Raw genomic sequence first — 27,630 nt, 5'->3', positions numbered from 1 at the left:
AGCTTGACTGATGTTCCGATTCCTCCAAAACAGATGGCAGTAGTTTTGCTTGGGTGACTACTTCCCCAAAACCCCCAACATCTCCCCAACTTCTCCAACACCACTTCACAAACCCTCCCAGACTCATACGGTCATGCACAAGATCAGAGACAATCCCTCGCTATTCCCGGAGCAAATACCTATTCCAAGGACACAGGAAGACTGGAAGAGCTTTGACAAACAGATGACGTCCATACATGCCCTGACAGTCCTCCAAGCCATGCGACAATCGGATGACCTTGAAGCCTCTAATGGCTACAAATTGGCTGGTTTGTCCCAGTCTCTCTCATAAATACGGCATTACAGCCCCTCCTAATCATTTCTTTACTCTTCAGAAACTATCTCAAGCTAAATTGAACCTCTGACAGCGCAAATTTCTCTCCTCCATCAATCAATGATGAGGGTCCCGAGCAACACCATTGTTGTTTTTGCCCCCGGGGCCTGGAACCCCAGCAGTGCGTACGATGAGTTCCGTCAACTATTATCCCAGAGGGATATCTCGTCCGTCGCAATAGACCATCTCTCCAACGGTGCCGAACCTCCCAACAAAGGGCTGCGCGACGATTCGAAACACCTCCGTCAAATCTTGACCGACCTAGCCGACCAAGGCAAGAGAATCCTCTTAGTTGGTCATTCCTACGGTGGCATGGTCATCTCCGCTGCATCTACGGGTCTGGGCTTGGAGGAACGCACGCAGGCTGGCAAGTCCGGAGGTGTGATCCGCTTGGTCTACATGGCTGCATTTGTCGCGCCCCGAGGGAGGAGCCTGAAGGACATGATCAATGGGGAACTCTGGCCGTGGATGCTCGTCCAGGTGAGCTTTTCACTGCGATCGCGACGGAATACCTTACTAAAATATCCGCCAGGGGAACTATGTTCGCCGCGACCCGGCCGTAGACTTGATCCAAGATGTGCCGGACGAAGTCAAAGAGAAGTTATCGGCAGCTTTGCACGGCCACATCTGCCTCGCTGCATTTCTTGAGCCAAGTACCGACGAGCCGTGGCGTACTATTCCAAGTGCGTATATTGTCTGCGATGAGGACCGAGCGCTTCCGCCTGCGATTCAAATGATCCGGTCTCTGATTGACCCTCAAGTTTTCCGGTTGAAGAGTGGCCACTCGCCGTTTCTGAGTATGCCCAACGAGACGGCTGAGATTTTGGAGCAGCTTTGTCAGTGATGATGTGTGAGTAGTGGATCAGAGTGGGAGGGTATACATGTGACGGAGATTCAGACTACTTTCAATGTATTTAATTCTCATCTTATCATCTCTGTCATAATATGGCAACTCTGGGATCACAGATATAGTTGATGCGTCCCTCCACTGGACCCTCGGCCTACAGTCCCACAACCAGCCACGCTGGTACTGACCTGGGTCCATAATTGCCTACCAGCAACAATTCATTTCAACCTGACAGTGATCACCACCCTAAGATCCTTATCCGCGAACTCCCGCAATCTTCCAACCGTGCTGAACAAATTGTCCCGAATGGACCTTTTCTCCAAAATTGGAGATATTTGGAGAAAACTGGAACCCGGGGAAAGAAACCATGGACAGACCCGCTCACCAATGCTTACGCACGGATAACTATGTTGTATATTTACCATAGAGAGAAGGAACTGCAAATCCAGAATTACCAGCAAGTTCGTCATCTTGCCAAATACCGCGGTTATTTCAGCGGCACGAATCGCTATTATCTTCGCTGCACCACGGCACTTCACCACTCAACAACCAACCCACTTTACTTTGCTCTAACTCAACAACCCACCCCTCGAGGAAAATGGCACCAACCCCCATGCCCCTCATCCGCCTAACCCTCCTCCTCAAGAAGCGCAACGACATCACCCACGAGGAATTCCACCATCACTGGACCCATATCCACGGACCGCTCGTCAGTGCCTGGCTGCGCCGTCACGGGGTGATCAGATATGTCCAGGTATGGTACCTGGCCTCTCCTGCCCTCTCTAATTTGAAAGCATCTTTCTGTTTACCGTTTTTATGTTGGTTTCTCCAAGGTCTGGTCTAATATATGTACTGTATAGTACCACCAGCCGCCCGAACTCCGCGCCAAAGCCACCGCCCTGTGGGAGTTCCTGGGTGCCGATTCCATCTCGGAATGGGATGGTCACGTTCAGCTCTACGTGCCGTCCCTGGACTGCATCGCCAACGCGCTCAACGACCCGTTCTACAGGGAGGTGGTCGTCCCCGACGAGGAGAAGTTCATTTCAGTCCGGTCGTGCCAGAGGACTGTTGGGTATGAGGAGTGCTTTATCGAGGATAACCGCCGGGTGGAGAGGTAGTTGCTCCTGTAGCTCTGATGGAGATTGAGTGGTTTGTGTTGACTGTGGGCGGAGCTATAGGTGATGGTGGTGAGGCCATGGAGGGCTATCGTGCTGTTTTGTTCTGGATATACTTCTGAAGGAGCCGACAGCGAAGCATGAGCTAGAGCCTACAAGATGCGGCAGCATAGGTTCCAATTGTAGTGAAAGAGATCTATAACGCTCAATATCCAAGCATTTCTCTAACAGTAGCTATCTACAATGTAAATAGTCTCGTACCTCATCCGATAAAGAGTTCCTGTACGATCGCGCACAGCCATTGGCTCCGGCTGGCAACCTTGGTACAGCCATCAATGTAGAATAGAATTGACTGCACAATTACTAAGCATCACAACCCCGGCACAAAAAAAATAAACCAACAGACCAATCTCCCCCACCTACCACCTCCCATAGTCTACAAACCGCAGCCGCAAACCAAGCTTCACCCGCACTCCAACCCCAAGCTACAAGTTCAGGTTTACTGTGCAGTACACCAGCACCTACACCAGCGCTCCCACAACCCACATTACAACCACCTCACCTCTTCATCCCACCCATAATCCAAACTCGACAGACAGACAGACACAACACCCCCGAAATGTCCGAACCCAACTCCTCCGACCCCCCACCAGGCTCAGGTACGTCCACTCCCCACACCCCAATCCCCTCCCCCCACCAAAACCACCCATACTAACCTTACTCCCCCGGGAATTAAAAGTAAACATCGCCTCCCTGAGCGTCCCCCAACTCCGCGCCCTGCAGACCCGCCTCTCCTCGGAACTCGAACACCTGACGACCTCGCACGCGAAGCTGCGCGCCGCCCAGCTGAAGTTCCGGGACTGCGTGCGCTCCATCAACGAGGGGGTGGTCGGGTCGGCCAAGAAGGGCACCGCGGGGGGCCCGGACCAGGAGATTCTGGTGCCGCTGACGAGCTCGCTGTACGTGCGCGGCAGGCTGGCGGATCGGGAGAAGGTGCTCGTTGATGTCGGGACGGGGTTTTATGTTGAGAAGGTATTTTCTCCCCCCTTTTTTTTGTGGGAGATGATTGCTTTGGGCTGGGATGGGTTTGGGATGATACTGGGGATGATTTGGGAGCTTGAATTTTTGGAAGTGGTGGAACGCGTGGGCTAATTTGTTTTTCTCGCTAGACTGCTCCCAAAGCCATCGAGTTCTACGAGAATAAGGTCAAGGATCTGGAGACCAACCTCACCGAGTTGGAGAAGATTGTACAGACTAAGAGTCAGCAGCAGAGGCTCTTTGAAGATGGTATGTTGCGTTGCCCTACTTGTCAGCCATCCGGCAAGGAGTTGCTGAAAATTCAAATCAATTTCATATTATTACCATTACTACCGCTAACTCTTCCGTGATCAGCTTTGAGACAGAAATTGCTGGCCGAAGGGGCTGCATCCTCCGCTTCCGCTACCGCCGGTGCAGGTTAGTTGATATGCCACTTGAATTAGGTACAGAAACAAAGCAAAGAACAAAAAAACAGGCATTAATCGATCCTCTTGCCATGGTATTAAAACAACATTCTGAAAAAGAGAACGTAGCTCTCCACACTACCCCGAAGGGCAGTCGTTCTGGTGACTTAGAACAAAGTCCCGAGGTCTGCATCTAGAGCTCTAGCATTGCCGCTGGAGGCCGGGCTTGTCGAACGATCATCAGACTTAGCCTTGACACTACCGGTGGCTGGAAGGGTGCGGGGCGGTCCGGACCTTAGAAGGGCTGCAACCCGTTTGATCAGATCGATGAATTCCCAGAGACCCTGGGACTTGTCCTCCGACTCATTTGCGGCCGGGAAAAAGGTCTGAAGATTCGGATCGTACTTGGCTGCATGTCCCACGGCCATATTGGCATGTTTACCCAGCAAATTGTCCCAAGTGAAGTCGAAGACCGATGCTCCCCAAGAAACTCGAGGTTTTCCAAAGGGTGCCGCCAGGTTCAGAGAAGCCGAATCATTTGCGGAGGTTCGGGTGTATTCGTCGTATCGCGCTATCTCCAGAATATATCTGGTCCCCTTCAGGCGGTAACGAATAGCCGTCTTCTCGATGAAGCGGGAGACTGGTGCTGAGGCGTGGAAGATGACTTTGCGAACAGGATTAGCCGAGATGTCACCCATAACATCGTTGCTCTTGAATTTGATCGTGTGGGAAAATTCGCGTAAAGCTCTCTCGATTGCAGTTGCTTCATAGAACTCCAGCGATGCAATTTCCAGCTGCCAATCAGACCTATCACAATGATTAGAATCGCGGAACAGGATACTGGACACAAAGCATGTCGGACAGACTCACCTTTCAAAGTCGATGATTCCAACCTGCAAGGGTGAGCGCGAGTCCTTAACTTGGCCGAGCTTGCGTGGCTTAAGCCAGCGGCTTTGCGTCATTGCGTAATCGCGTGCTCCAGAACATTTCGCGAACTCGGCCTCCAAGCGTAGCAGAGAATTCTTTTGACCGGAGAATTCGAAGTTCACAGAGAATGCTGGCTCGGGCTGTTTCAGGGAGTCCATGGTACGGTCGTACGGCTCAAGAAGATTGGTGGCAGAAAGCAGTCTAGGAAGCAACACAGACTGGTCGATCTTCAGACTGTTAACTTGTCAGCTCTGGATCACGGATTTAAGACAAGAAAAGATCACTCGCGTACCCTGGGATCAGGCGACCCTTCGTATTCTCATGGAACAACATCTCACGGAATTCCTCAAAGCCCCACGCCGGTTTTCCCTGCGATGGCTGACGGTAGTAATCGAGCACGAACAAGCCGATATTGGCTCTCATGCGAAGGTGTCCACGCACGTAAACTACACTTTTCAAGCATTTGTCAATCACTTTGAGAAGATGGGCATTGTTCCTTGATCGGATCAGCTCAGCTCGGCCCGGCCAACTATCCATATCGGCCTTGCTCATTGGAATTGTGCGAAATAGTGGTCTAACAAAGCCTGCTTCTTTTCTCGCGGAGACCTCACCATGGCCGCTTCCAAGGGGCTCAACCAAGTAGATTTTGGACTTGACGAGACTGTTTGCCATAATCTCGGCCCATTTGTTGCGCAGGAGCTGGACAAGCTGGCCAATTTTGGCTTGCTCGTAGCCGAGAGCGCAGATGTGATCAGGCAATTCCTTGTCAACGAACAGGTGACACGTGAACCTAATACGAATAGGATCAAGAGCTTCCAGGTCGGTGCCAAGGGCATCACGCATGGAGGGACCCTCCTTCGGCCACAGAAAGAGTAACTAGTTGAGAGCTTGAGGTCAGAAGATTGAAGATTGATTTGGTAGTTGTCATGACAACTCTTTACTAACCTTCTCGGAGAACATAAAGTCGAGCTCAGGTGCCTTCCGGTATGCGAGAATCAAGGCATCTTCTAGCTCAAGTTGATCCGCAAGGTCCTCCTTCCCAGCAGAATAGGCAGAGGTCTTCGTCCATTCCCTTTTCTTGGGCATGGTAATGGTGTCGCATCTAGCAAGAATGCTCTGAATGAGATTGGTGGCCTCAGAGACCTGATATGATGCCCCCCAGAGATGAATCACCTATATACATCAGCTATCTAGTAGTCATTTGGACAAATGTCAGTTGGGCAAGACACATACATCATGATTACCGGAGGGTGGGTCGACGTAGGCTCCGGTCTTTCGAGAGATGTCTTCGAAGACATCATGGCGTCCCTGCTGTCCAAATGGGCGTCGAGATGAGACCGACCGAGCCGCAGTGCAAAATCTAGTCAGTTAGCACTTACTTCATGTCTTGGTTTGGGAATTAATACTTACGAATCTCTGATCTCTTTGAAAGTGCGTGGAAGCCTGATAGTTCCTGCACCAACCGATGTTAGTTTGAGTCAAGCTGGACGAGAGAATAATCCTTACCTGCAGGCTGGGCGCCATTTCTCCATTGAGACTTCGCGGGAGACTCCCCGGGAAGATGATTCTGGGGCGAAGATGAGCCTCTTTTGCCTCTTGAAGCACCGCGTCCTCTGTAAGCGCGAGCTGTTTCTCGGGCAGGGGCGGGGTTGTGACATGTAGTGTTCTTGTTCACAGATGTGACAGATGCCTCATGAACATGCTCGGCTCCGGGAGTAGACTCAGGCTGTGATGCAATGTTTTGCACGTGTGACGCTTCGGTCTCAAACGGGATCTTTTGAGGGCCTGGTCGTCCGTAACCGGGCAGAGCCCATTCTAAGAGTAGAGGATCAGTATCTTGCTCCGTAGCATGGAACCAGCAGGGCTCAGACAACTTTACCTTTGGCTCCAGAGGCCTCGAAGCTGTTGATTGATTAGTATTCTATTCTTGATCTGACGGCAACAGGACAGCTTACTCCATGTTGAGCGAGACCTTCCAGTCAAAATTGGGGTGAGGACTGAGGGGATACTCCTCGACTGAAGCACTCACTGAACAAATTGATCAAAGACCGAGAAGGATGAATGAAGAACTAATATTGAGTGGATGAGCAACGGAGCTGACGCCTGCTGACGGGGAGGTGTAATTAGATGGGAGAAGAAGAGAAGGAAGATGCCAACAGAGTGGGAACTTACCGGAGTGATTTGGGGGGGGGAGGGGCAACGAAGAGGAAGAACAGAGGGGCACAACAACCACAAGACAAACAGCACTCAGCGGCCTTCACAGGCCAAGATTCTGTTTAATACGTGCAATTGGCCAGTGTAAGAATTAATCGAAAGGAGAAACTGCTTGTAATCCAATCGCCCAGTAGCTGTCTCGGCAGCCTGCATTCACCGCTGGAGCAAAGAAGAGTGAAGTTGGTGCTTGCCTTCTCCGGAATGTCACCAGGAGCTGTATCGATGGACTTTGAAGACTGTCAAAATATACCTGCAAACGCGATTTTCCTTCATCGATAACTCTTTTGCAAGCTTGGGGTGTTACGGACAGGCAGTAACAGCGCTTGCTGCCTCGTTTAGCAGCGAAGTATAGCGCACGTCATCTTATTGGCGCGGAGATCCCAGTGCGGGTGCTAACCCTAAAGAGGAATAGCGGCACAAGCGCGCGGCAGGCGCGCCTTTTCGGGTTTCCCCCATCAACATATTGACCATAATTGATCAATTGTCTCTCCCTTGGCTGGGACTCCGACTATCACAAGACAATGGCCTCCGACTCCTCAAGCCAAGAACCTGGCTTGCAGTCGCGCAAGCCCAATGCACGGAAACGTGCCCAGCTATGGATGACCAAGGGTGGCCTTGTCCGAGACGACTCCGATGATGAGCTGGGGGAAGAAGACCACCCATGGGAGTGGATCTACGACACAGAGGTCACTGATGATCAGGACGGCAAACCGACGGCCGACTCTACGCAGAATACCCCGAAATCGATGCGCAGACGCTCCGTCCGCCCGAATGCCAAACGCTCACGGAAGATAATCGGTGCTCGCATGGGCTCGTTCGAATGCGCCTTGGGCCAGGTAGTGCTGCTCAAGTCCCCAGAGCCTGGCAAGGATTGGATTGGAATCATCACAGAATTTTTGGAACAAGATGATGATGATGACGAGATCATCAAGTCGGCCAATATCATGTGGTTCGCTTCTCCGGACGAGTTCATGTCGACGAAGAACAAGAGACGATCGGACGCGCTGCCCAACGAACAGTACTTGACGGCGGACTTCAATGTCAACCCCCTCACCTCAATCAACGGCAGAGCCACGGTCATGTCGAAGGATGCGTTCTACGCCAAATATCCTGGTGGTGTCCCTCCGAAGGGAAAGGAAGCTCTGGCAGATTTCAACAAGTGCATTGTGTGTCGCAGAGGAGTGAACCAAGTTCAGGGAAGATATACCGAAGAGTTCATCTGGGAAGAGGTCTATCGAGAGGATAGACTGTTTGACCTCATTGATATGATCAAGTCTGGGCTCAAGGTTGCGAAGAAACGGAAGCAGGTTGATAACGATGTGAGTACAACGGGTTGCTTTGTCACAACTTCGCAAGCTAACGACTTGAAGTATGTGGAAAGTAAAAGTGAAGAGAATGTTGCTCCGAGTACACCCAGGAAAAGGCAGAAAGTGGCTTCGAGTGCCACCCCTCAATCCAGACGTCAGAAATCCTTGACCACCCCGACTCATAAGAGGTATGTGAACGTACGGCATCAAAACACATCCTGCCACAGTCTCACAGTTCGTCATAGGATCGTTGTCAAAAAACCACTCGAGTTTACTCCTCTTGGTACCCGTATCCTCTCACCATCACAACTAGCCTCTCCATATCGACAAGCGCGGACTCTCCTCCATGTGTCTACCGTGCCGCAATCACTCCCTTGCCGGAAGACGGAGTTTGACGCAGTCTACAGCCATCTCAGCGCAGCCATCATGGAAGGAACGGGTACTTGTATCTACATCTCTGGCACACCCGGAACGGGTAAGACAGCAACCGTTCGCGAGGTGGTGGCCCAGTTAAACGCCGCCGTCTTGGCGGAAGAGATGGACGATTTCATCTTCGTTGAAATCAACGGCATGAAGGTGACTGACCCTCATCAGTCTTACTCTCTGCTCTGGGAGGCCCTCAAAGGTGATCGTGTATCCCCGTCTCACGCTTTAGATCTTCTTGAACGGGAGTTCTCGCACCCTTCTCCCCGGCGAGTGTCCTGCGTCGTCTTGATGGACGAACTCGACCAGCTCGTCACCAAGAACCAGTCGGTGATGTATAATTTCTTCAACTGGCCCGCCCTACGACACTCCCGCCTCATCGTCCTCGCCGTCGCCAATACCATGGATCTCCCCGAGCGAACCCTAAGCAACAAGATCTCCAGCCGTCTCGGCCTCACCCGTATCACCTTCCCTGGCTACAAACACACCGACCTAATGGAAATCATAAGTACACGACTGGCCAACGTGCCAGGTAACATCGTGGACGCGGATGCCATCCAATTCGCCAGCCGCAAAGTCGCCGCCGTCAGCGGTGATGCGCGTCGCGCCCTGGACATCTGCCGCCGCGCCGTCGAGATCGCCGAACAGCAAGCCAACGAGGCCGCTCGTAAAGAGCCCCTCGAAACCATCGACGAAGACGACACCGAGTCGATGCCCCCGACCCCGAGTAAAACCCCCGCTCGCAAAGACCGGGCATCCAACAAGAATGCCCTCCTCCCCTCGTCCCCGCAGAAGAGACCCCAATCCACCACCACTGGCACCAACAAACCCATCGTCGGGCGCGTCACCATCGCCACTATCAAACAAGCCATCCAAGAAGCCACCTCTACCCCGCTACAGCAGTCCCTCCGCTGTCTCCCCCTGGCCGCGAAACTCTTCCTCGCCGCCCTCCTCGCCCGGGTCCGCCGCACCGGCATCTCCGAGACCACCGTCGGCGACGTCATCGACGAAGCCAAGCGCATCGCCGATGCAGCCGTTGCCGTCGCCAGTGCGGCCGGCGTCGGCATCCGGGAGTTCTTGCTTGTTGGCGGCAGCGGCGCGCGGGTGCGTGCGCTGGGATCGGCGGCCATGGAGCTCATGAACTCCGGTGTGCTGGCGTTAGAGCATAGTGCGGGCGCGAAGGGACCTCTCGGCAGCGCGGCCATTCCGCATCGGGGTGACCGTAGCGGGAAGGTGCGATTGCGGGTTGCAGCGGAAGATGTGCGCTCGGCGTTCTGTGATGATGCAGAGGCCAAGGGGTTGGGACTGGGCATTGAGCAGTAATCCATTCGTTTAGATGAGCACACGTGATAGACCACTGTATTTGTACGATATTAGCATAGGAATAATGATACCCACGGTTTTGAGCACAGGCATAACTGGATCGATTACGTAGACACAAGTTGATTTGAGCTTACGAGCTGATTCGGGGGATATGGGAAGGTTGAGAGCTCGAGATCGGTGCTCAGCCTATCATTCTATGGTACATCTAGATAGTCCATAGTATACCAGCAAGAAAGAGAAATCCAAAACACAAACGCTGGACGCCATAGTGCATAAAATAACAAAAGACGAAGGATAACATCCGCAACCACCTCCAGAGCAGAAGCAAAAAAGCATGAGAAGATTTTGTCACATTCGAATACCGTGAACATGTTTGAACGTCCACGGAAGGGGGGTATTTTCCAAAGGAGGATATGAGGTTTAGAGGTAGATGGAAGGAAGAAGAAAAGGGGCAATGAGTAAGTGAGGGAAGGAGGTACATAGTTCCTGAACAGGGACTAATACCTCTGCCGACCGAGGGTGGGAGCCCAGGTGACCGGATGCGATTCGGGGGTGGCCTCGTCGTCCTGCTTCCAGATCTTGATGGTCTTGTCGGCTTCACCGGTGATGAGGCGCAGACCCGTGCGGTCGAAGGTGGAGGACATGATGCCGGCCTCGGCCTCGAGGGAGCCGGGCTGGGCGGTGGACTCGATGGTCTGGTACTGGTAGCCGGTCTTCCAGTCCCAGAAGCACATGGAGCCGTTGTCGCCGCCGGAGAAGAGGACGTTGTCCTCGTTGGCGGCGAGGGTGTTGATGATGGCGTTGTGGCCCTCGAAGTTCTGCATGAACTCGCCCTCGGGGCACTTCCACTGCTTGATGGAGCCGGTGCTGGCGCTGGCGAAGGTGAACTCGCGCGGGTGGGTGACGATGTTGCGGACGCCCTTCTTGTGGTGCGTCAGCACGCCCATCGACTTGCCGGCCGCCAGGTCCCAGAGCCGCACGGTCGAGTCCAGGGAGCCCGTGATGATCTGCGGGTCGGCTTCCTGGCACTTGACGTCGGCGACGGTGCCGCGGTGGCCGGACAGGACGTGGACGTTGCTGCGCGTGCGCATGTCCCAGACGCGGGCCACGCCGTCGCGACCGCCGGTGACGAGGAGGTCCAGGCGCGGATGCAGGTCCAGCGTGTACACGCCGCTCAGGTGGCCGTGGTAGTGGCGGATGACCTTGTTGGTCTCGAGGTCCCAGCACTTCACCATCTTGTCCTCACCGCAGGAGAAGAGGTACGGGTGCCGCGGGGAGACGGCCAGGCCGCGCACGGTCGAGATGTGGCCGGTGAGGGTGAGCCGCAGCGCGCCGGTGGCCAGATTCCAGATCTTAATCGTCCGGTCACCCGCACCACTGGCGAACCATTCGTTGTTGGGCTCGACCGCCAAGCTGCGCACCCAGCCCAGGTGGCCGGATATCACCCGCATGAGCTTCCACGGCGCATGCCAGTCGGGTCTCTGTTGTCGCGTCGCCGAGGGTCGCTGGATCAGGCTCTTGGGTTCGTTCTCACCGCCGACGCCGCCCGCCGCCGGCCCGGGGGCCTTCTTGACCAGCGCCATCGACGCGCCGCTGCCGTCTGCGGCCGAGGCCTTGGTCTGAGATTGGATCTTGGGTCGTTTGGCGCGTCCACTGGCGGCCGCCGCCGCTGCAGCGGCTTGCTTCGCGGCGAGGGCGGGGGGCAATTCTCTGACATCGTCGTATTCTGCTTTGCGTCGGTAGGAAAGTCCAATGGAGCCGCTTGCGACCGAGGGGGTGACCATCAGGTAGTCGGGGCCAAAGAGTTCAGCAGTACGCTTTGCCGATAAGCGCACGGCCTCGTCGGGCGATGTGGAGGGAACGACGTCCATTGTGTAGGTAGGTAGGTGAGGAGGAGATTCGAGGTGATGGCGTGGGCGATTAGTCGGGGGCGTCCTGATCCCTCAGGACAGGGATACAGTGGCTTTCAAACTTGAGAGATTCCGTAGAAGAGTTGCACACAGCAAAATAGAATCTAAGAGTGTAATTGTAGTTAGTGTACGTGGCAATGTCGGAGAGGCGTTGAATGAAATAATGGTCGATAGTTCGAAGATGTGGTGAAGTTGCAGAGCTGCGGACTGGAGAAGCGAAGCTCTGGTTTTCCGCGGATGTTGATGCCTAAGGCGTAAATGAGGTGTCGAGGCAGCGGTTCTCCGCATCTTCAGGCCAACAACCGGATCATCAAATCAACCCCGCCGCAAACAAGAAACAAGCAATAACCCACCTGCATTAATCATGAACGCTAGCACTGAAGCTAAGTATCCTCTTCATGAGGCTGCTCGAGAGGGAAAAGGTAGGTCTCTTCATCCTGCCCGACCGTCAGACTCAGATCTCTCGCTAACCTACATAGTCTCCACGGCCGAATCTCTCTTAAGCGTAAGAGCTGTCCCCGCACGGAATGACGAGTGGAAATATGTCAACTGACAGCATAGTCAGGCAAATCCCAAGCTCGCTGCCACCAAAGATGACGATGAGCGTCTTCCCATCCACTGGGCTGTAGCCTACAACCACCTGCCGATTGTGGAGCTTCTCATCTCGAACAAGCACTTTGACCCCGACGTCGAGGTATGGCATTCAAGAAAGAACGCATGATAGCCCAGGCCTGCTAAAGAAGCCTGTTAGGATGGATCCGGCTGGACTCCCTTGATGATTGCAGCTAGCTTGAAAAACGCCGAAGGAGATCCCATAATTGATCTCCTGCTGAAGAAAGGTGCAGATGTCAGCGTTAAGAGCTCGTCCGGACAGGTGCGTATCCAGCGAGCTAGATCACTTACTGCCATCGGAAAATGGTACCGAACTGCTGTTAACAACGCTCGTTGAAGAACGCCCTTCACTTTGCGACCTCCAAAGCCAATCTCTCCACTGTCCGCACACTGATTGCCAACAAATGCAGCGCTCGGGTCAAGGATAGACGCGGCCAGCTCGCGCTTCATCGGGCTGCGGCTATCGGTTCCACGCCCATTATCAAAGTCTTACTCGAGGATGGCAAGAGTCCTGTCAATGCGACCGATATTGACGGGCTGACGGCGTTGCATCATGCGATCTCGGAGGGACACGGCGATGCGGCGATCACGCTACTCAAGGCCGGTGCGGAGGCAGACAAGAGAGATTCCAGCGGGATGCTGGCAATCGATATGGCACCGGATAACAAGGCAGGGCTTGCGTACTTTTAGGCAGGGTGCCCCCACGCTAACCACTGAGTAGGTCCGAAGCTACATTTTACAAACGGCTGAGAGAGAGGGGATTGATTTATAGGGTTGCGGATTAAAGATGCGGTGGGGTTTAAAAAATGTCCGAGACCAACAGATTCTCAATAAATAATTAGACTGGATACCCGGAGTCATTTCCAGGCTCAAGACTGTTTCAATGATTCTTTTCAACAAGCAGACATGCATCACATAACATCGTCTAGAGTGATCTAGCCCGGAGAAAAGACTCTATGTACAAAGGGAAAGATCTCAGTAGTAAAACAGGGCGGGTTGCATAGAGACAATAGCCTCATTTCATCGTACTGTCGACCAACTCGCGGTAAATCTTCTTGAGATCGGCAATATCTGCCTCCAATTCCTCCACCTGCTCGCTCTTTTCTCCCAGCATTTCGAGGGTTGTCTGGTACCGCTGGTCGAGCTCATCAAGCCGCTGTTCAAGCTCGTGAACACGTGTATCAGAAGTTCGCTTCGTCTCAACTTCCCGCATTAGATCCACGACCTGTTGCCGGGCTTCGTCGCGCTGCGCGGTGATCCGAGAAAGCTCGTCCTTCGATGCGGCGCGTTCGCTCTCGAGCCGGCGGACGGTGGCACTCATACGTTCAACTAACTGTACTGAGGGCCCTGCGCCAACTGTGGACTCTGAGATGATATCGTTAATGCCGCGCGAGTGCTGCGTGAGTGCTCCACCATAGGCGGAGGGGGTGGCAGAGCGACTGAAGAGTTCATCGTGCTCGAAGTTGATTGAGGGCGTCTCTGGGATTGGTAGATGTATCGAGCTGGTTGCAGTCGAGGGCGAGAGAATGGACTGAGTGGACAAAGGAAATGAGTTTTGACGTGAGAGATTGCCCATGTCAGGCGATGTTGGTAACGTCGAGGGACGTCGACTGCTTGGTCGATAATCGGACAACGTTCCGATGGGCTCTAGAGCACTCGGCCGACGACTGTAGGCCACTGGAGACTGTGTTCGAGACTGTTGCAAGAAGACCGGCGGTGGAGATATTTGCTCACGCAATTTCAAGCGCTCGTCCTCGAGCTTCTGTGTCCATGTGGCATCGATCACTTTCTGCTGCTCTGCAAAATCTTTCCGAGCCAAGTCCAGATCCTCCGTGGCTTTTCTGAGTTTCTGTTCCAGCTTTTTGATCTCTTCAGTTGCCTCCTCGAGTTGACTCTCGAGATCGTGCTCAGTCTCTTTCGCGGTCTCGAGCTCTTCTTCGATACGTTTGACTTTCAGATTCTGCATCGCTTGGTTAGCCCACAGTCACCTGATAAAGTTTTACACGAGTACGATGCTCACCATCTCACGGATCTTCCGTCGCATCTCGCTCTCGCGCCGTGCGGCTTCATCCCGCTCCTTTTCAACATTCGCCAACCGAGCAAGCAACGAACCCTCCAATGTCTGCCAGTTTTCGCTAGCTACGGCGTACTGAGTCTGAAGAGTTTCAATCTGACGGAGCAGTTTGACCTGAGTGTCTCCAGCCACACCAGTCGAAGCTTCTTCGGCTCGAAAGCGAAGGGATTCCATCTTACTTTCGAGCATCGATTGCTCACCCTTGAGTTCCACTTCAAGCATGCGAGCGCGCTCTCTCTCCTGCTCAATGGTAGCCTGCAGACCACTGATTTCGCGCCTCATCTTCCCTTCGCTGATATCTTTTTCTATTTTGACGCTAGAGAGGTCCTCCTCCAACTGAGAGGCGCGGCGCTTTTCCTGTTCGAGTGCCTCGGATTGTGCCTTAGCTTCAACCGCCTCCGCTCGAGCGACGGCTCGTGCAAGCTGTCCCTTCATTTCCTGTACAGTTTGACTTAGAGCATTGCGTTCTGCAATCACCGCCTCGAGATCTTGTGACGTCTTGGTCTGTGTCGAGAGAGAATCATTGGCTCTCTTCTCGGCGGCTTCCGCTCGTTTGGCTCGAGTTTCTGCGCTAGCAAGATCGCGTTCAAGTTTCTCGGTCTTTTTCTTGACTTCAGTTTGGGCTTTCGCATTATCCATCAACTGCTGCCTCAGCTTCTTGATAGCCGTTCGATGGTCCATTTCCGTCTTGGACAGCTTTTGACCTTCTTCGAGAAGAAGGGCTATCTTTTCGTCCTTTTCCCTTAGCTGTCTTTCTACGCTGCCAGGCTCCGCTGCAGTCGCAGCCTGCTTGGCGGATTCGGCAGCCTCTTTCGCAAGGTATTTGAGCTTCGACTGCAGTGCATCGATCCGCTCGATGTAACCGTATATCTCCTCTTGCCGTTGAGATTCAGCGGTTTCGGCCTCGGGTTGCAATTTGCGGACAGGCCTTTCCGATAAATCATTGCTAGTCTCCTCAGCAGGCTCCATCGACGAAACCGATACTGTAGGCGCAGAGAGTTTCGATCCATCTGCAGACATTTGTGCCTCCTCCAGGGTGGGGTTCTGAGCGACATTATCATCATTCTCTGCAAGCGCATGCGGAGGCAATACGCTTTCGGTTGATAGCCTGCTGATGTCGTTTGACTCTCGCGGGGGGCCTGAATCGTAGCTGTTACGCGACTCGGCTACAACCGAGGCATCCTCGACCTGACTCGAGCTTCGCGAGTGCCTCCCTGGATTCACAGATGATGATCTGAGGCTGGAATCGATGTCCATGCTAGATCGGGTGCCGTTGCTGGGAACCGGACTAGTAACGGGTGATGAGGTTCGACTGGAGCCTTGTGTGGCAAGAGGACCCGGCGAATTCTTCACCATTGCTCGGGCGAGGCGCTCCTGAAGCCGGTCATTCTTCCGAGCATTGGAGGAGCTGCGGGAAAGGTCTGGTCACAATTAGCAATCCGATGGATCTGCAGAGGACAGAATGGATCATACTTCCGGTTTGCTCCGTCGGCTTGGGTTTTGTAGCAGCATTCTTCGCTTGTACTTGTTTTTGACCCTCCTCCTCCGCTAATATTTGGTCGAGTCTGGACTCCACGCCCGCGACAGCCTGTTGTAAAAAAGACCCGACCTTCCACTTGGGCTTGTTGCTTTGTGGATTCTGCGCCATGGTGATGGCCTAGGTGCTTTGTTGCAATCTCCGCCGTTGCTTTATTCCATGTGCGAATGGCGCGATCGCCTATTGTGTAGTTCAGTAGCGATCGGATCGTATGTCAGGAACAGTCGCGATTTCAAGACGTCGGTGCGATATGCTTGTTGGTTGTTGTCACCGAGTGGGGAAGGCAAGGTTGGAAGGAAATGAACGTGAGACTCTCGGGGGGTGAACGGCACGTCGAAGAGTCAATTCGAGCAGAAAGAACGTGGCGATGCAAGAGATACGACAAGAGGACGCTGTCCCTGCGCGGGAAGCCAGATGGCAGCCTGGGATGGTGCAGCTTGCGTGGACGGAGAAGTTGCAGCGCAACCGGCCGGGCTTGGCGATCGATGGAATGGATGAGCGTTAATCAATCAATCAATCCCACATCATCATTCGGACGGGCCCGAACCACCTCCGTCTGTCCTCCACCTACTCACCTCTCCATCTTTCCTTCTCCCACCCCCTCCTTCAACTTCCCCCCACACTCCTCTTGGATTGCTTTGATAATCCCTTCCGATTGTTGTCATTTTCTTTCCACCTGGATTCCTGCCCCTCTGTTCCCAGGATCCATCATGTCTTCGTTGCCCCTGGAGCCGCCTACGTATCTCAGCTCGTTGCAGAACAACATCCGAGCTCGCCCTATCCCTTGGGAGGGAGCTGTTCGAGCTGGCAACATCACTGATGAACACCTGAAGAAGATCAAGGCAGTTGATAAGGTTCGCAAAGAGCAACGGCGTCAAACGGTTGAGGGCGATCTCGCAGGGTATGTTAGTCTGCTGGCAGGCGGGCCCGAGAGCAAGAGTGTGCTGGACTCCGCCGCCAGACGAACCGACATCGTGCAATGCATCCTCGTGCTGGCCGCGGATTTGATCAACGGTGGGTCTCTATCTTTCCAGCTATTGTGGCAACTGTTGTTAATGATTATTAGATGTTCCCTCCCTCGCAACAGCTCTGGTTGCCCACCCCAATCCTTACAAGTCATTCCTTCCCCTCTTGCGTCATTCGACCAACGCTGAAGACCCGATTCCTCTCCTCACTTCCACCTTCTTGACAAACCTGGTATCGGTCAGCCTGTTCTCCTCTTCGAAGCCAGCGCCGCGGGATGATGAGGCGCTTCCGCAGTTGTACACCTACCTCTCCACTCTGACCCAGAACCAAGACAGCGGGCTGCAGGATATCGGGGTCCAGGAGCTGTCCGCACTTCTTCGCACTGCTAGAGCGCGTGAACTTTTCTGGCAGCAACGGAAACAGACTGTCGATCCTCTGATCGAGATTCTGCGAGCCGCAACGGGCTCTAAAGAGAGCAGTTCAAGCACCCTGGCGGGCAGTGCGCGCGGGATCGAGCCTGGTCTTGCAGGTGGCATCGGCCTCCAACTCCTCTACAGAGTCTTGCTGGTGCTATGGCAGCTGAGTTTTGAGGGTAGTTTGGTCGGGGAAGATCTGCAGAAGTACGTGATGTGCGCGTAGTCCGTGCGAGCGGTGAAGCTAATATGTACACCCTCTAGTGATTACGAATTCGTTCAGCTCTACACAAACCTCCTCCGCTTGTCTCCGAAAGAGAAAACGACCCGTCTACTCCTCGCCACGCTCAATAATCTCTTGTCCAGTAACCGCACGACTCTTCTTCCAGTGGCCGTCTTTGTTCGCCTGCCCGCGCTGCTGACGAATCTCTCGGGTCGCCACTTGACCGATGAAGACTTGCTGGAGGACCTTCAGGCTTTAAAGGAGCTCCTGGATGAATACACGAAGACGCAAACGACGTTTGACCAGTACGCGGCTGAACTGCAGTCGGGCCACCTGCGGTGGTCGCCTCCGCACCGGAACCCCACGTTCTGGAAGGATAACGCACGGCGCATCTTGGACGACAACAATGGCGCATTGCCCAAGAAGCTCGCAGAGATTCTGTCCAAGAACTGGGACAACGATAAGCAGGTGCTGGCGATTGGATGTAATGATGTGGGTCATCTGGTCAAAGAGCTTCCCGAACGGCGGGCACAGCTGGAGAAATTGGGCTTGAAGACGCGGGTGATGGAATTGATGGCAGACAAGGACGAAGCCGTCAGGTGGGAGAGCTTGCGAGCTGTTGGAGAGTGGCTGCGTTATACCTTTGACGACTAATTGGGGACAAAACCCGTTCCAACTTCGAACTATCCTTGCTCTTGTTTGTCACGTCGCTATCGTCTGTATGTATTTGGGGTCTAGACGAGCCATGCTGGGGCTACATGTGTATGAATTATTTGTAAATGTTGCACTGTATTTTTCAGCGTAATTTGTCTGCTTCAAGTTGAATTTGATATGCGTTCCTATCTGATGTTTCATGGTGGATATTGCAGTGCCCATCTTTTCTTTCCATCACCCGCAGGTTCGGCGATTGGAGCGGAGGAAGCCGCCCAGCGCCCCTTATCGATCATCCGTCAACAAATTGTCGGGAATTGCTGCTTATCGCCGCCACCGGCAGGTTGTGGAGGGGCGAGTGAACAAGTGAGCGACTGACTTCCCTCGTGCTCGCACGGCAACTTTAGCTACTACAAATTTGTCTTTGACGCTCCCTTTCGATTCTTTCTGCGTTTGTTCTCGTTGTCTTGTCTCACCCCCACTGCCCCTCATCCGCTGTGGATTGTGGAATCCGGTCGATCTGGACCCTCCCTCCCCTCTTGAGACCCCCTTGGGGTAGCCGAACAGTCATCTGCGGAGAAAAAAAAAGAAAGATCCCCGCCGAGGCCTACCAGGATTCCCAGGAACACCCGCTTTATCCTCCCGAAAGCAGCCTATAAACAAATAAATTCACCAACACACATGTCGCGTTCCTTTACTGGGTGCAAGCGATGTAAAGGGCGTCGGCAGAAGTGTGACGAGCAGCGTCCAAGCTGTGGCCGATGCCAGCAAGCGAACACGCCTTGTCGATATGCGATGCAGCTGCAGTGGGGTGGGCGGGCTTTCTCGCGCTCGCGATTCGGAGCCTGTGTGGGTAACGGAGGCATGCATAAGCTGGGTACGTAAGAGTTCTACTCTACGGAGTACTCTACTCTAGTGTCTCGGTCGCTAACGAAGCGCCTGTATCTAACCAGAGTATTCCCCCGGCGAATTTATCTATACCACGAACTCATCCTCTACGGCCCTATCTCCCGGCTCGATAATCGCTGGTACCCCAACTACGACGACCGCTACGACTAGTCTAAACTATTACATTGACCCTTTCGCCTCCCTTTCGACCGACCAGAAGTCCCTTCTTCACCACTTTCTCAGTGATGCCTCGCAGATCACTGCCTGTCATTCCGGCATGCAACAGGACATTTGCAAGATGCTGGTTCCCATGGCCCTACAAACCCCGTCTCTGCTATATGCAACCATGGCCCTCTCTGCCATCCACCTACAAGCGCTCCACAACCTGTCGGAAAATGTCAAGTCGGCTCCGGAAATCGCGCGCTTCATGGCGCTCAGCCTGGAACACTTTCGCAAGGAACTGGAGAATCCTGCCAGCAGAGGATCGGATGCCCTGCTCGCCACAGCGCGTACTCTCTGCTTAGCCGAGATTCATTCGGGCGCTATTCATCCCAACTCGTGGCGCGCTCATATCGCGGGAGCAAAGGCCCTCATGGATTCTTCGAGTCAGCGCGGAATCCTGTCACCGGGATCGCCTGAGGGTTTTCGTCGGTACCTTGACCGATGGCACCGCTCGATCGTCTCGTTGACAGCGTTGACTGGAAATGGGCCACCGATCGGGGTGGAAGCAGCGGTCGCAGACAACCAAACCGATTCCGCAACCCCTGATTATCTGGATGACTACTGGGGTTTCACTGTCAACCTGGCTGCGATCTTCCGCGCGATTGGTGCGGTATCCTGGCGGGAGCATCAGTATCTATTGCAGCAGCAACAGGAACCAGGACAGGAAGCCGCGGTAGGAGATACCGTTGTTGACATCGACATCGCCCACGAAGCAGCCACGCTTGAAGGCGCCCTCCGTCGGCTAATGGCTGCCGAAGAAGTTGGGACTCAGCCGGCCTTCTACCCGGGTGTCATGGAGGGACTGTCGCCGGACTGCATTCGGCAGCTGATGCTCTGCAATGAGGCCTTTCAGCGCAGTGCGCTGATTCAGATCCACCGCCGCTTGTACAAGACGCCCGCGTCGGCACCGGTGGTGCAGGACTCAGTCAAGCGGATCCTGAAATGCACGGCGCAGATCGGGCCGTCTCCCGGTTTGAGTCCATGGGTGATGCTCACAACACCGCTATTCATTGCGGGATGCGAGGCGCGCGGGGCGGATCGACAACAAGTCCGCCAGTTATTGGCATCACTGCATGATACTATTCGGGTGCCAAATGTCTTGCAGTCATTGAGATTGTTGGAGCAATATTGGGGTAATCAGTTGGATGAGAATGAGGGGTGGTCTCAGTTCCTGGGTATGTTTGCCTTCTCCTTAGAAGAAGCTGTTTGCTGACCCGGAGAGTAGATCGTATGAGGATTGATTTCATCCCATATTAATTGAGGGAGGGAGGTTTTTTTCGTGTGGAAATCGGGGCCCACAGCGAGCTTTTATGTGGTATGATTGATGTATATATTAAGGATTGACAATGTCTCCTGGAACTGGAAGGTATTGAGGTATCCTGCTTTGTGCTATTTTAGCGATGAGTTGATGGCGTTATTTCCTTCTGCTGCTGTTTTGGTGTCACATTATGCATTTAATTAGTGTATGGCGAGGTTTGCTGTTGTTATACACAAAGGCGGGGATGATAAAGAGAAACCCAGGTTTACCGTTGTGTAAAGGGATCCCCCAGGGATTTCAGGGGGGAGGGTCAAGTCCAGGGCACCGCATCTTTCTTTGTGTCACCGGCATTTCCTCCCCAACCCTACTCTACTCCTACTCCCTTGTCCTGCGAGACATATGACCCTAGGAACAGCAAGACAAGAACCCTTTTCTTCTTGGGTGGTGTGAGGCTCAGAGCTCGCGCCTACATTCGCTCCCATTCTGGTGCTTATGTCCTTCCTTTCTGAGGTCTGAACCTTTATTTTTCCTCCCAAGGAACGAGCACAAACACATACAGACAATTAGTACGTAGTTCGAAGTGCGCTCCATAGATATAGATAACTACAGTACGTACTTCATCCTATATCTATACTTAGAACCCTGTTCCCTGTTCTGCGGCAGAGTCTGAACTATAGTGTTCAACAATTTGCCCCTTAGCCGCCACGTTAGACCCGAACACAGACACGAACATTTCAAGAATCTATCTGCACCGGCAGTACTCCGTAAGTAGATGCCTCCTCCGGCGGCTAGCTAACTAATTAACTAATACCCTGCCCACTCACTACACTACCTTGACACTACCTTGCCGCAGGGGCTCCCGTTTGCCAACCTCCGTCTCAGGGTTGGGGGGAACCGCGCGCGTGCATGCGTTAGTTTACGTGCATGCATGATTGTCCTGCAGCCACAGCGATAGTTGAGTTGCCGGAACGTTGGCTTGGTGGCTAAGAATAGCTTGCGGGTTGGGATTGGCTTGGCTTGGCTGGGATAGAGATTGAAGACTGAGAGGTAGGTAGAGGTTGGTAGGCGGGTGGGCGTTGGTGGTTTCAGGTTTCACGGTGAGTGTCTATAGATGGACTTGATACTGACTACGGAGACTCCGTAGGAAGTGGGCTTTTTGGTTGCTGGTGTTTGTTTGTGGGGAGACATTGGATACGAAACTTGTTAGCCGCCGTTGGAGTTCGGGGCTGGATGTTGAGGGTTTGGGTCCCTGGGTCCGTCCACCTTTGGGGGCGCTTACTAGTTGCTATAACTAACTAGTAGTTGCTATGGTTTTGTTGGTAACTTCAAGCTACTACATAGTTAGTATATGCAGGTGCAGTAGGGGCAGGGGCCATGGCGTTTCCGTTTTGTTTCTGTGTCTTACGTATGAATAACTGGATAGCTAACTTGATGGTTGATAGCTATAGTGCTGTAGATGAGAGCTAGCTGAGCTACTCTACCGAATTGCGTATACATCCTCTCTCACCCTCTCCAAGTGGAACCCTGCATGGATATCAATCAACTCCCGAGCCGAGATGGGTACTACTGTCCAGGGCTGATCTTTCAAATGTTCCCAAAAACACATGCAGCAACTTTACTTGGCTCATCGACAAGCGAGTAAACCGATTTAGCAAGGATAGTCATGATCAGACTTCTAGGAGGGTTGTGAATCCTTGGTCCGAGTGCAAGCGACTGTTGGTAACGGACCACTAGTCGGCGTTAGTTGCTTGGAAGGGAGGGGGGCTGGTCTGTTCTCTCCTTTTTTTTTTTTTTTTTTTCCCGCCCTGGGAGATTGTGTAGGCTGACTCAGGCCAACAGCTTGGCTTTTTGGTTCTTGACAATGGTGATACACTGGCGTGCATAATGGTTGGCATGTTTGTGCTTTTTATAGATACTGGTATACCCTTACCCTGGATCCAGGTTGGGACTTTTTTGATGGTATTAATTGTCAGACTAACAAAGTGGTGGCAGGCGGAAAAGAAAGAATGGAATCATGAAGCAGCAAGCAGCAAGCAGGACGGGACAGACAGCCGGATAACCCCTGACTTGCCTTGCCGCCCGAGAGCTGGTGGGGCCGATCGGCCACCCGGCTGGGCCTCCGGCTATCGTCAAGACTGGCACATATTTTGGACAAGACAATATACTCATACAAGGTGGTGGTGATGATAGTGGTAGTGGTAGTGGTATTGTATAGAGGAAGAATGAGAAGTGGGAGAGAAGTGATCTCATCAGCATAAAATAGAGTGCTCTGAGCTTCACAATGGAGATTATTGTTCTCCAGCCAGTACCCAGTTAGCAGTGTCAATCCACCAACATCATTGTATAGATCCCACGGCCAAGTGGATCCCAGCTTTGCCTCTTTCTGCATCTCGCTGGCTCTCCTTTTTCCCGCGCGCTTCTGGCCTTCTCTTCCTCTGCCAATCTCATCCCCCCTTTCCTTTACGTTTCCTCTTTTTAGTTGATTTCCGGATTAATTCGAATTAATTATTGCATTTTCCCTTTTCAAGCTTTCCTCCAGATTTTCCGTCTTTTCTCCTCCCCCCCCCAATTTCTTTCCAATCAATGGATCTTCTCCTATTCTTTCCAACCCCAAAGTCTCAGTCTCAGTCTCAGTCTCAGTCCTAGTCCTAGTCTCACCTCGCACACGCAGCAGTAGCCTTTCCATTCCTGAGTCCAAACCCAAACTTTCCCGTCAGCCATGAGGCCTGCGTCGATCCTCAGCTGATTGTCTTTGATCTGCTTTGTTCCTGTTCGTGTCACTTGTCTGCTTCTCACCCAATTAGAGTGCAATGGCCCCCGGCTGGACTTCTCCGCCTCCTGCCTCGGGCGGTTTCCTCCCCTCGAGTCCTCCCCCATCGAACCATAGTCAGAACCATGATGACCATGACCATGGCAATCACCATGACCATCCCGATGCGACTACAATCACCGCCGCTACTACCGCTTCACCTCCTCCTCCTCCTCCTCCGCCGCCGCCTCTTACAACCACTACCACGCATCAGGACACCAATAATATCTCTACCACTACTACTACTACTACTATCTCCTATCACCCAGGGAGTCTTGACCCCAACCCCGGTCCGGGGCCAAGTCTCCCTAACTCCCCCATTTCCACTACTTCCACCTCCTCTTCCGCCTACCCCCCTCCCGACTTTCCTCCTTCGTCTATTGTCCCTATCCCCCTCTCCCCCTCCTCTCCCACCTTAGCATCTGCATCTCATACCCAAACCCCTTCCCTCTCCTCTCCATTCACCGTGCGCAGGAAGCCGCTTCCCCAGGATGCTGTGAACCCCTCGCACGCAGCTAGGCCTTTCTCCTCCTCTTCGTCCCTACTTGCCTCTCCTCGGGGCAACTCGCCTGCGCATCCGGATTCTCACCCGGCCTCCCCTCTGGCTGCCGGCCAGACGCTGGCCTTGTCCCCGGTTTCATCGCCGTCGTTTCTGGATTACGTATATGACCATCAGGACGACGAAGACGAAGACGATATATATCAACACACGCCTGAACCATACTCCGAATATACTCACGAACCAGAACAGCAACTACACCACCCCGTTTCTCCTCCCAGGGACCTGGATAGGTATGGCAGTCCGTCGCATCCCTTCTCCCTCTGAAGCTCTCCCTTAAGGACCCTTGCCCCTTGGCTGGTACACTCGCTCCGCCTTGCGCGCCTTTCGCAGCTCTGGGAAGGGCTTCTTATGTCCAACGCTCCCCGCGCACGTTCCAGGACTAACCCCGTGCTCTTCTTTGTCTGCCCCAGATTCCCGCGTGGTAGTCCGTCCTCGTCCCATCTCCGCATAGACACGACTTCGTCCATAGGGAGCCCTGTCAACGACAGCGACGACGAGACCCCCGTTTACGACATTGCTTACTCCACGCGATTCACGAATGCGACTCGGGTACATAACCGTCTTGTCAGTGAATCCTTCGTCCATAAACGTATATCCCCGGCTACAAACCCGAAGCGCGCTACCACAATGGCTCTGCACCTGCCGTCGAATGGTCCAGCCCCGCTGCAGATCGACCCTCCCCGCCGCACCGGCACCTCGTCCACTATGGGGGATAGCAAACAACCGAAGACACCCGGCAATAAGATCAGCTCTTTCTTTGGGTGGCGGGCAGGCAATTCCTCACCTGGCGCCGAATCTTCGAGCACCGAGATCTCCGAGTCCGGCCGATCCCCAATTCCATCACCCATGCCGCCGTCACTGCCCAGCGCGTCCTTTTCTATAACGCCATCCACGACGGTCCCCTTCGATCCTACCCGCCCGCATACGTCTCTTCCGCATCGCAATTCGTCGCTCAGCAGCGCCAGCATTTTGGAGAAGTCCGGAGCCCCAGCCCTGGTGGCAGAGCTCGAGAATGAGTTGCGGGAGATCAGCTCAGAGCTTGCGGGTTCGATCCGCCGGGAGATGGAGTTAGAGGACCTGGTCGAGCGACTACAGTCGGATTCGGTCTTCGACACGCCTAACCGTCGAACCAGCGACTACTTCTCCGACTCTGGCAGTAGCTCTATTCGTTATGCATATGAGTCTGGTGGTCGAGTGGAGGACATCGAGAAATACAAGCGTACTGCAGAGCAGGAGCGGGCCCAGATCAAGGTAGAGCTGTCTCAGAAACTGCAGGAAGAGCGCGGTCGACGAGCGGCCTCCGAGGCCCACGTTCAGATTTTGGAATCGCAAGTGCACCAGGTATGAATGCTTCAGGCCTCTTCTTCTGCTAGCGCTAACGCATCGTTCTAGCTGCGACGGGAAAGAGTCGATCTCTCAGATATGTCCTCCCGTACCAAAGAGCTGGAGACAGCTTTGGAAGCTACTCGTCGGAAATTGGCTGAAGAGCGTCAGATCAAAGACAACTTCGAAGATCTGCTCACTGCCATGCGTGTCGAGCTCGAGCAGCTCCGAAATGAGCGGGACCATCTGAAGGAGAATGTAATACCTCAGTTACAAAATAGTGCCAATAACTCCCACCAGCAATCGTCGGACCCTTCCGAGGTGGCGCGGCTGATGGGGGAGATTGAGGCACTGAAGATAGAGAATGCCTCCCTAGCACAACTGCAAGGGAGCCGGTTCGCCTCCATCGCGGAGGAAAATACCATGTCTTCGGCACGAGGTACGGGACTCGGTCTGTCTCGTTCGAACTCATTGGCACGTGTGCGCTCAAAACCAAGTGCCCCGACCGGTCTATCTCGGTCCAACTCTTTGTCTCGGTCAAACTCTGTTAATGTCAAGGAACGGAGCGAGCCGCGAGAGAACCTTGCCGACAGAATTGAAGACGTTGAAGCCCAACGGGATGCCCTTCACGAAGCTCTTCGACGTTTGCTGGAACGCCAGGCTTACGATTCTCGCGAGTACGAGAAACAGCTAAAGATGATGGAGCTTGAGCTGGCTCGTGCGCAGATGGCGGAGTCTCCGCGTAAGATCGGCTACGAACGCGAGGTACGGAACCTCCGAGAGGAGGTCAACTTGCTCCGCTCCCGTGCGGAAGAAGCCATGGAGCAGAAGTGGCAGTGCGAAAAGGGACTCGCAGGTCTGAAGATGGATCTGGACCGCGCCGAGCAGGAGACCACTTCCTTGCGAGTTCTGCTACAGGAGCATGACATCACGGTCCCTGAGGACTATGAAAGCGACCGGGACGGGTTTGCTGAAGTCTTGGTCACTTCGACCTCCCTGGAGACTGCCTACAAGCAGCTCCAGGCTGACCGGGATCAGGCTGAAGCCACTGTGGCGCAGTCTCCCATGCTGGCGGAATCGGTGACTCGGACCGACAGCTTAGCGGATCATGTGCAGCAACAACTTGCAAACAACATTGCTCTGCGTGCCCGCTTAGCCGAGGCGATTGGTAAGGGCGAGAAAGAGCAGCAGCTGTCGGCTGCGCGCATCAACGAGATGCAGAGCCGGCTCAAGGAGATGGAGGATATCCTTCTCATGGCACAGCAGTTCTCCGAGGACGAGATGGCGCGTCATGAGGAAGAAGTCCGCAATCTTCAGGAGAGTCACAGTCTTCAACTGACGCGCGTCAAGAATGGCGCGCGCAGCCCAATGGCCCTATCTCCGAAGCCGCCGAACACCCCATTCGGCGCGCGTTCACCGCGGTTAGATAAGACGACGAGTGGGGACGGAATGGCGCTGAACGAGGCGGTTCAGTTCGAGACGCTGGCGAAGCGGGTCAAGGAGTTGGAGAAGTTACTCCGGGACGCCGACTCGGAGATGGAGGAGGTGGTCAGTCGGATGAACCGTGCGCAGATTGAAGTCGCCGAACTGCAGTCCGATCGGTGAGTTTTACCCTTTTTCCAGTTTGGCCTTGATAAATGACCTTTCAACTAACCCTTCCCAGGGATGAGGCACTACGCCAGACCAGAAAGCTCCAGGCCGAGATTCTGGCTGAACGCGAGGCATTAAAGACCCTGATTGTTTCTTAAGAAGTAAACCGTGGATGCGGATGCTGTGCATCCACCCCGCTTGTACATGGTTGGGAGATCCTCACCAGAGGTGCATGTATATAAATGACCATCATCAGTGATCTAGATGTATAATATCATAGACTAATATCGCATTTTCAGTTTCTGTGGTCTTTCAAGGGATGATGACCGGGGCAAAATGCCTTTCCACGCGGGCTATAGACCGAGACACCATCACCGCCCTGACAAGTGGAACTAACTGGCAGAATTGCTAAGAGGGCGTGGAATGCTTGAATTCCTCAGTAAGACATGTGAGTTGCTGATAGTGATGTTGTTAGCAAAGTGCTGCCGAGTGTTGACGAGGACTCTCTGGGGTGTTCTATCGAAACGATCAGAATGAGTCTAATTGCAAGACATCATGGATAGATAGGCCGGATGAACCTTGTCCAGCATCACCTCGTATTGTCTCAAGGACCCAGACGGA

At 53.6% G+C, this 27,630-nt stretch overlaps 11 protein-coding genes across 11 annotated transcripts; 8 read left to right on the top strand and 3 right to left on the bottom strand.

The window, feature by feature from the left end:
* Positions 1-361: 361 nt before the first annotated feature.
* On the top strand, positions 362-1,217 carry BO72DRAFT_507591 (alpha/beta hydrolase; the record flags this gene model as incomplete). Its single annotated transcript, XM_040949265.1, has 2 exons — positions 362-853; positions 906-1,217. Exons 1-2 carry the CDS (start codon positions 434-436, stop codon positions 1,215-1,217), a joined length of 732 nt encoding a protein of 243 aa, XP_040802259.1. The 5' UTR covers positions 362-433.
* Positions 1,218-1,818: 601 nt separating this feature from the next.
* On the top strand, positions 1,819-2,338 carry BO72DRAFT_495392 (EthD domain-containing protein; the record flags this gene model as incomplete). The annotated part of the gene is made up of 2 exons (XM_040948545.1): positions 1,819-1,974; positions 2,081-2,338. The coding sequence occupies 2 exons, from the start codon at positions 1,819-1,821 to the stop codon at positions 2,336-2,338; spliced, it is 414 nt and encodes a 137-aa protein (XP_040802258.1).
* Positions 2,339-2,953: 615 nt separating this feature from the next.
* BO72DRAFT_78802 (prefoldin subunit 5) lies at positions 2,954-4,021 on the top strand (the record flags this gene model as incomplete). Its single annotated transcript, XM_040950719.1, has 4 exons — positions 2,954-2,994; positions 3,075-3,367; positions 3,505-3,622; positions 3,728-4,021. Coding segments are annotated over 4 exons (520 nt in total), but the record flags the coding sequence as incomplete, so codon positions are not given.
* Positions 3,834-5,699, bottom strand: BO72DRAFT_78814 (uncharacterized protein). The gene is made up of 3 exons (XM_040950720.1): positions 4,997-5,699; positions 4,648-4,938; positions 3,834-4,584 (listed from the first exon to the last, which is right to left on the bottom strand). Exons 1-3 carry the CDS (start codon positions 5,545-5,547, stop codon positions 3,945-3,947), a joined length of 1,482 nt encoding a protein of 493 aa, XP_040802256.1. The 5' UTR covers positions 5,548-5,699; the 3' UTR covers positions 3,834-3,944.
* A 1,715-nt stretch (positions 5,700-7,414) lies between these two features.
* On the top strand, positions 7,415-10,055 carry BO72DRAFT_402367 (origin recognition complex subunit 1). The gene is made up of 3 exons (XM_040942207.1): positions 7,415-8,237; positions 8,289-8,413; positions 8,471-10,055. The coding sequence occupies exons 1-3, from the start codon at positions 7,440-7,442 to the stop codon at positions 9,969-9,971; spliced, it is 2,424 nt and encodes an 807-aa protein (XP_040802255.1). The 5' UTR covers positions 7,415-7,439; the 3' UTR covers positions 9,972-10,055.
* Positions 10,056-10,115: 60 nt separating this feature from the next.
* BO72DRAFT_447294 (WD40 repeat domain-containing protein) lies at positions 10,116-12,062 on the bottom strand. The gene has a single exon (XM_040944502.1). It carries the CDS (start codon positions 11,840-11,842, stop codon positions 10,469-10,471), a length of 1,374 nt encoding a protein of 457 aa, XP_040802254.1. The 5' UTR covers positions 11,843-12,062; the 3' UTR covers positions 10,116-10,468.
* A 149-nt stretch (positions 12,063-12,211) lies between these two features.
* Positions 12,212-13,431, top strand: BO72DRAFT_447293 (ankyrin repeat domain-containing protein). The gene is made up of 6 exons (XM_040944501.1): positions 12,212-12,303; positions 12,361-12,386; positions 12,447-12,575; positions 12,633-12,755; positions 12,833-13,162; positions 13,215-13,431. Exons 1-6 carry the CDS (start codon positions 12,246-12,248, stop codon positions 13,263-13,265), a joined length of 717 nt encoding a protein of 238 aa, XP_040802253.1. The 5' UTR covers positions 12,212-12,245; the 3' UTR covers positions 13,266-13,431.
* On the bottom strand, positions 13,226-16,309 carry BO72DRAFT_78771 (M protein repeat protein). Its single transcript, XM_040950718.1, has 3 exons — positions 16,041-16,309; positions 14,514-15,988; positions 13,226-14,453 (listed from the first exon to the last, which is right to left on the bottom strand). Exons 1-3 carry the CDS (start codon positions 16,213-16,215, stop codon positions 13,509-13,511), a joined length of 2,595 nt encoding a protein of 864 aa, XP_040802252.1. The 5' UTR covers positions 16,216-16,309; the 3' UTR covers positions 13,226-13,508.
* Positions 16,310-16,729: 420 nt separating this feature from the next.
* On the top strand, positions 16,730-18,562 carry BO72DRAFT_402355 (H(+)-transporting V1 sector ATPase subunit H). Its single transcript, XM_040942206.1, has 3 exons — positions 16,730-17,118; positions 17,171-17,690; positions 17,748-18,562. The coding sequence occupies exons 1-3, from the start codon at positions 16,815-16,817 to the stop codon at positions 18,358-18,360; spliced, it is 1,437 nt and encodes a 478-aa protein (XP_040802251.1). The 5' UTR covers positions 16,730-16,814; the 3' UTR covers positions 18,361-18,562.
* Positions 18,563-18,944: 382 nt separating this feature from the next.
* BO72DRAFT_78720 (Zn(II)2Cys6 transcription factor) lies at positions 18,945-20,820 on the top strand. The gene is made up of 3 exons (XM_040950717.1): positions 18,945-19,234; positions 19,311-20,642; positions 20,693-20,820. Exons 1-3 carry the CDS (start codon positions 19,039-19,041, stop codon positions 20,722-20,724), a joined length of 1,560 nt encoding a protein of 519 aa, XP_040802250.1. The 5' UTR covers positions 18,945-19,038; the 3' UTR covers positions 20,725-20,820.
* Positions 20,821-23,198: 2,378 nt separating this feature from the next.
* BO72DRAFT_447288 (uncharacterized protein) lies at positions 23,199-27,300 on the top strand. Its single transcript, XM_040944500.1, has 4 exons — positions 23,199-24,326; positions 24,507-25,437; positions 25,489-27,020; positions 27,083-27,300. Exons 1-4 carry the CDS (start codon positions 23,536-23,538, stop codon positions 27,165-27,167), a joined length of 3,339 nt encoding a protein of 1,112 aa, XP_040802249.1. The 5' UTR covers positions 23,199-23,535; the 3' UTR covers positions 27,168-27,300.
* Positions 27,301-27,630: the final 330 nt, after the last annotated feature.

Source organism: Aspergillus fijiensis (genome assembly GCF_003184825.1).
Source record: "Aspergillus fijiensis CBS 313.89 unplaced genomic scaffold BO72scaffold_18, whole genome shotgun sequence".
NCBI lineage: Eukaryota > Fungi > Ascomycota > Eurotiomycetes > Eurotiales > Aspergillaceae > Aspergillus > Aspergillus fijiensis.
This window is presented reverse-complemented; position numbering and strand designations above follow the sequence as displayed.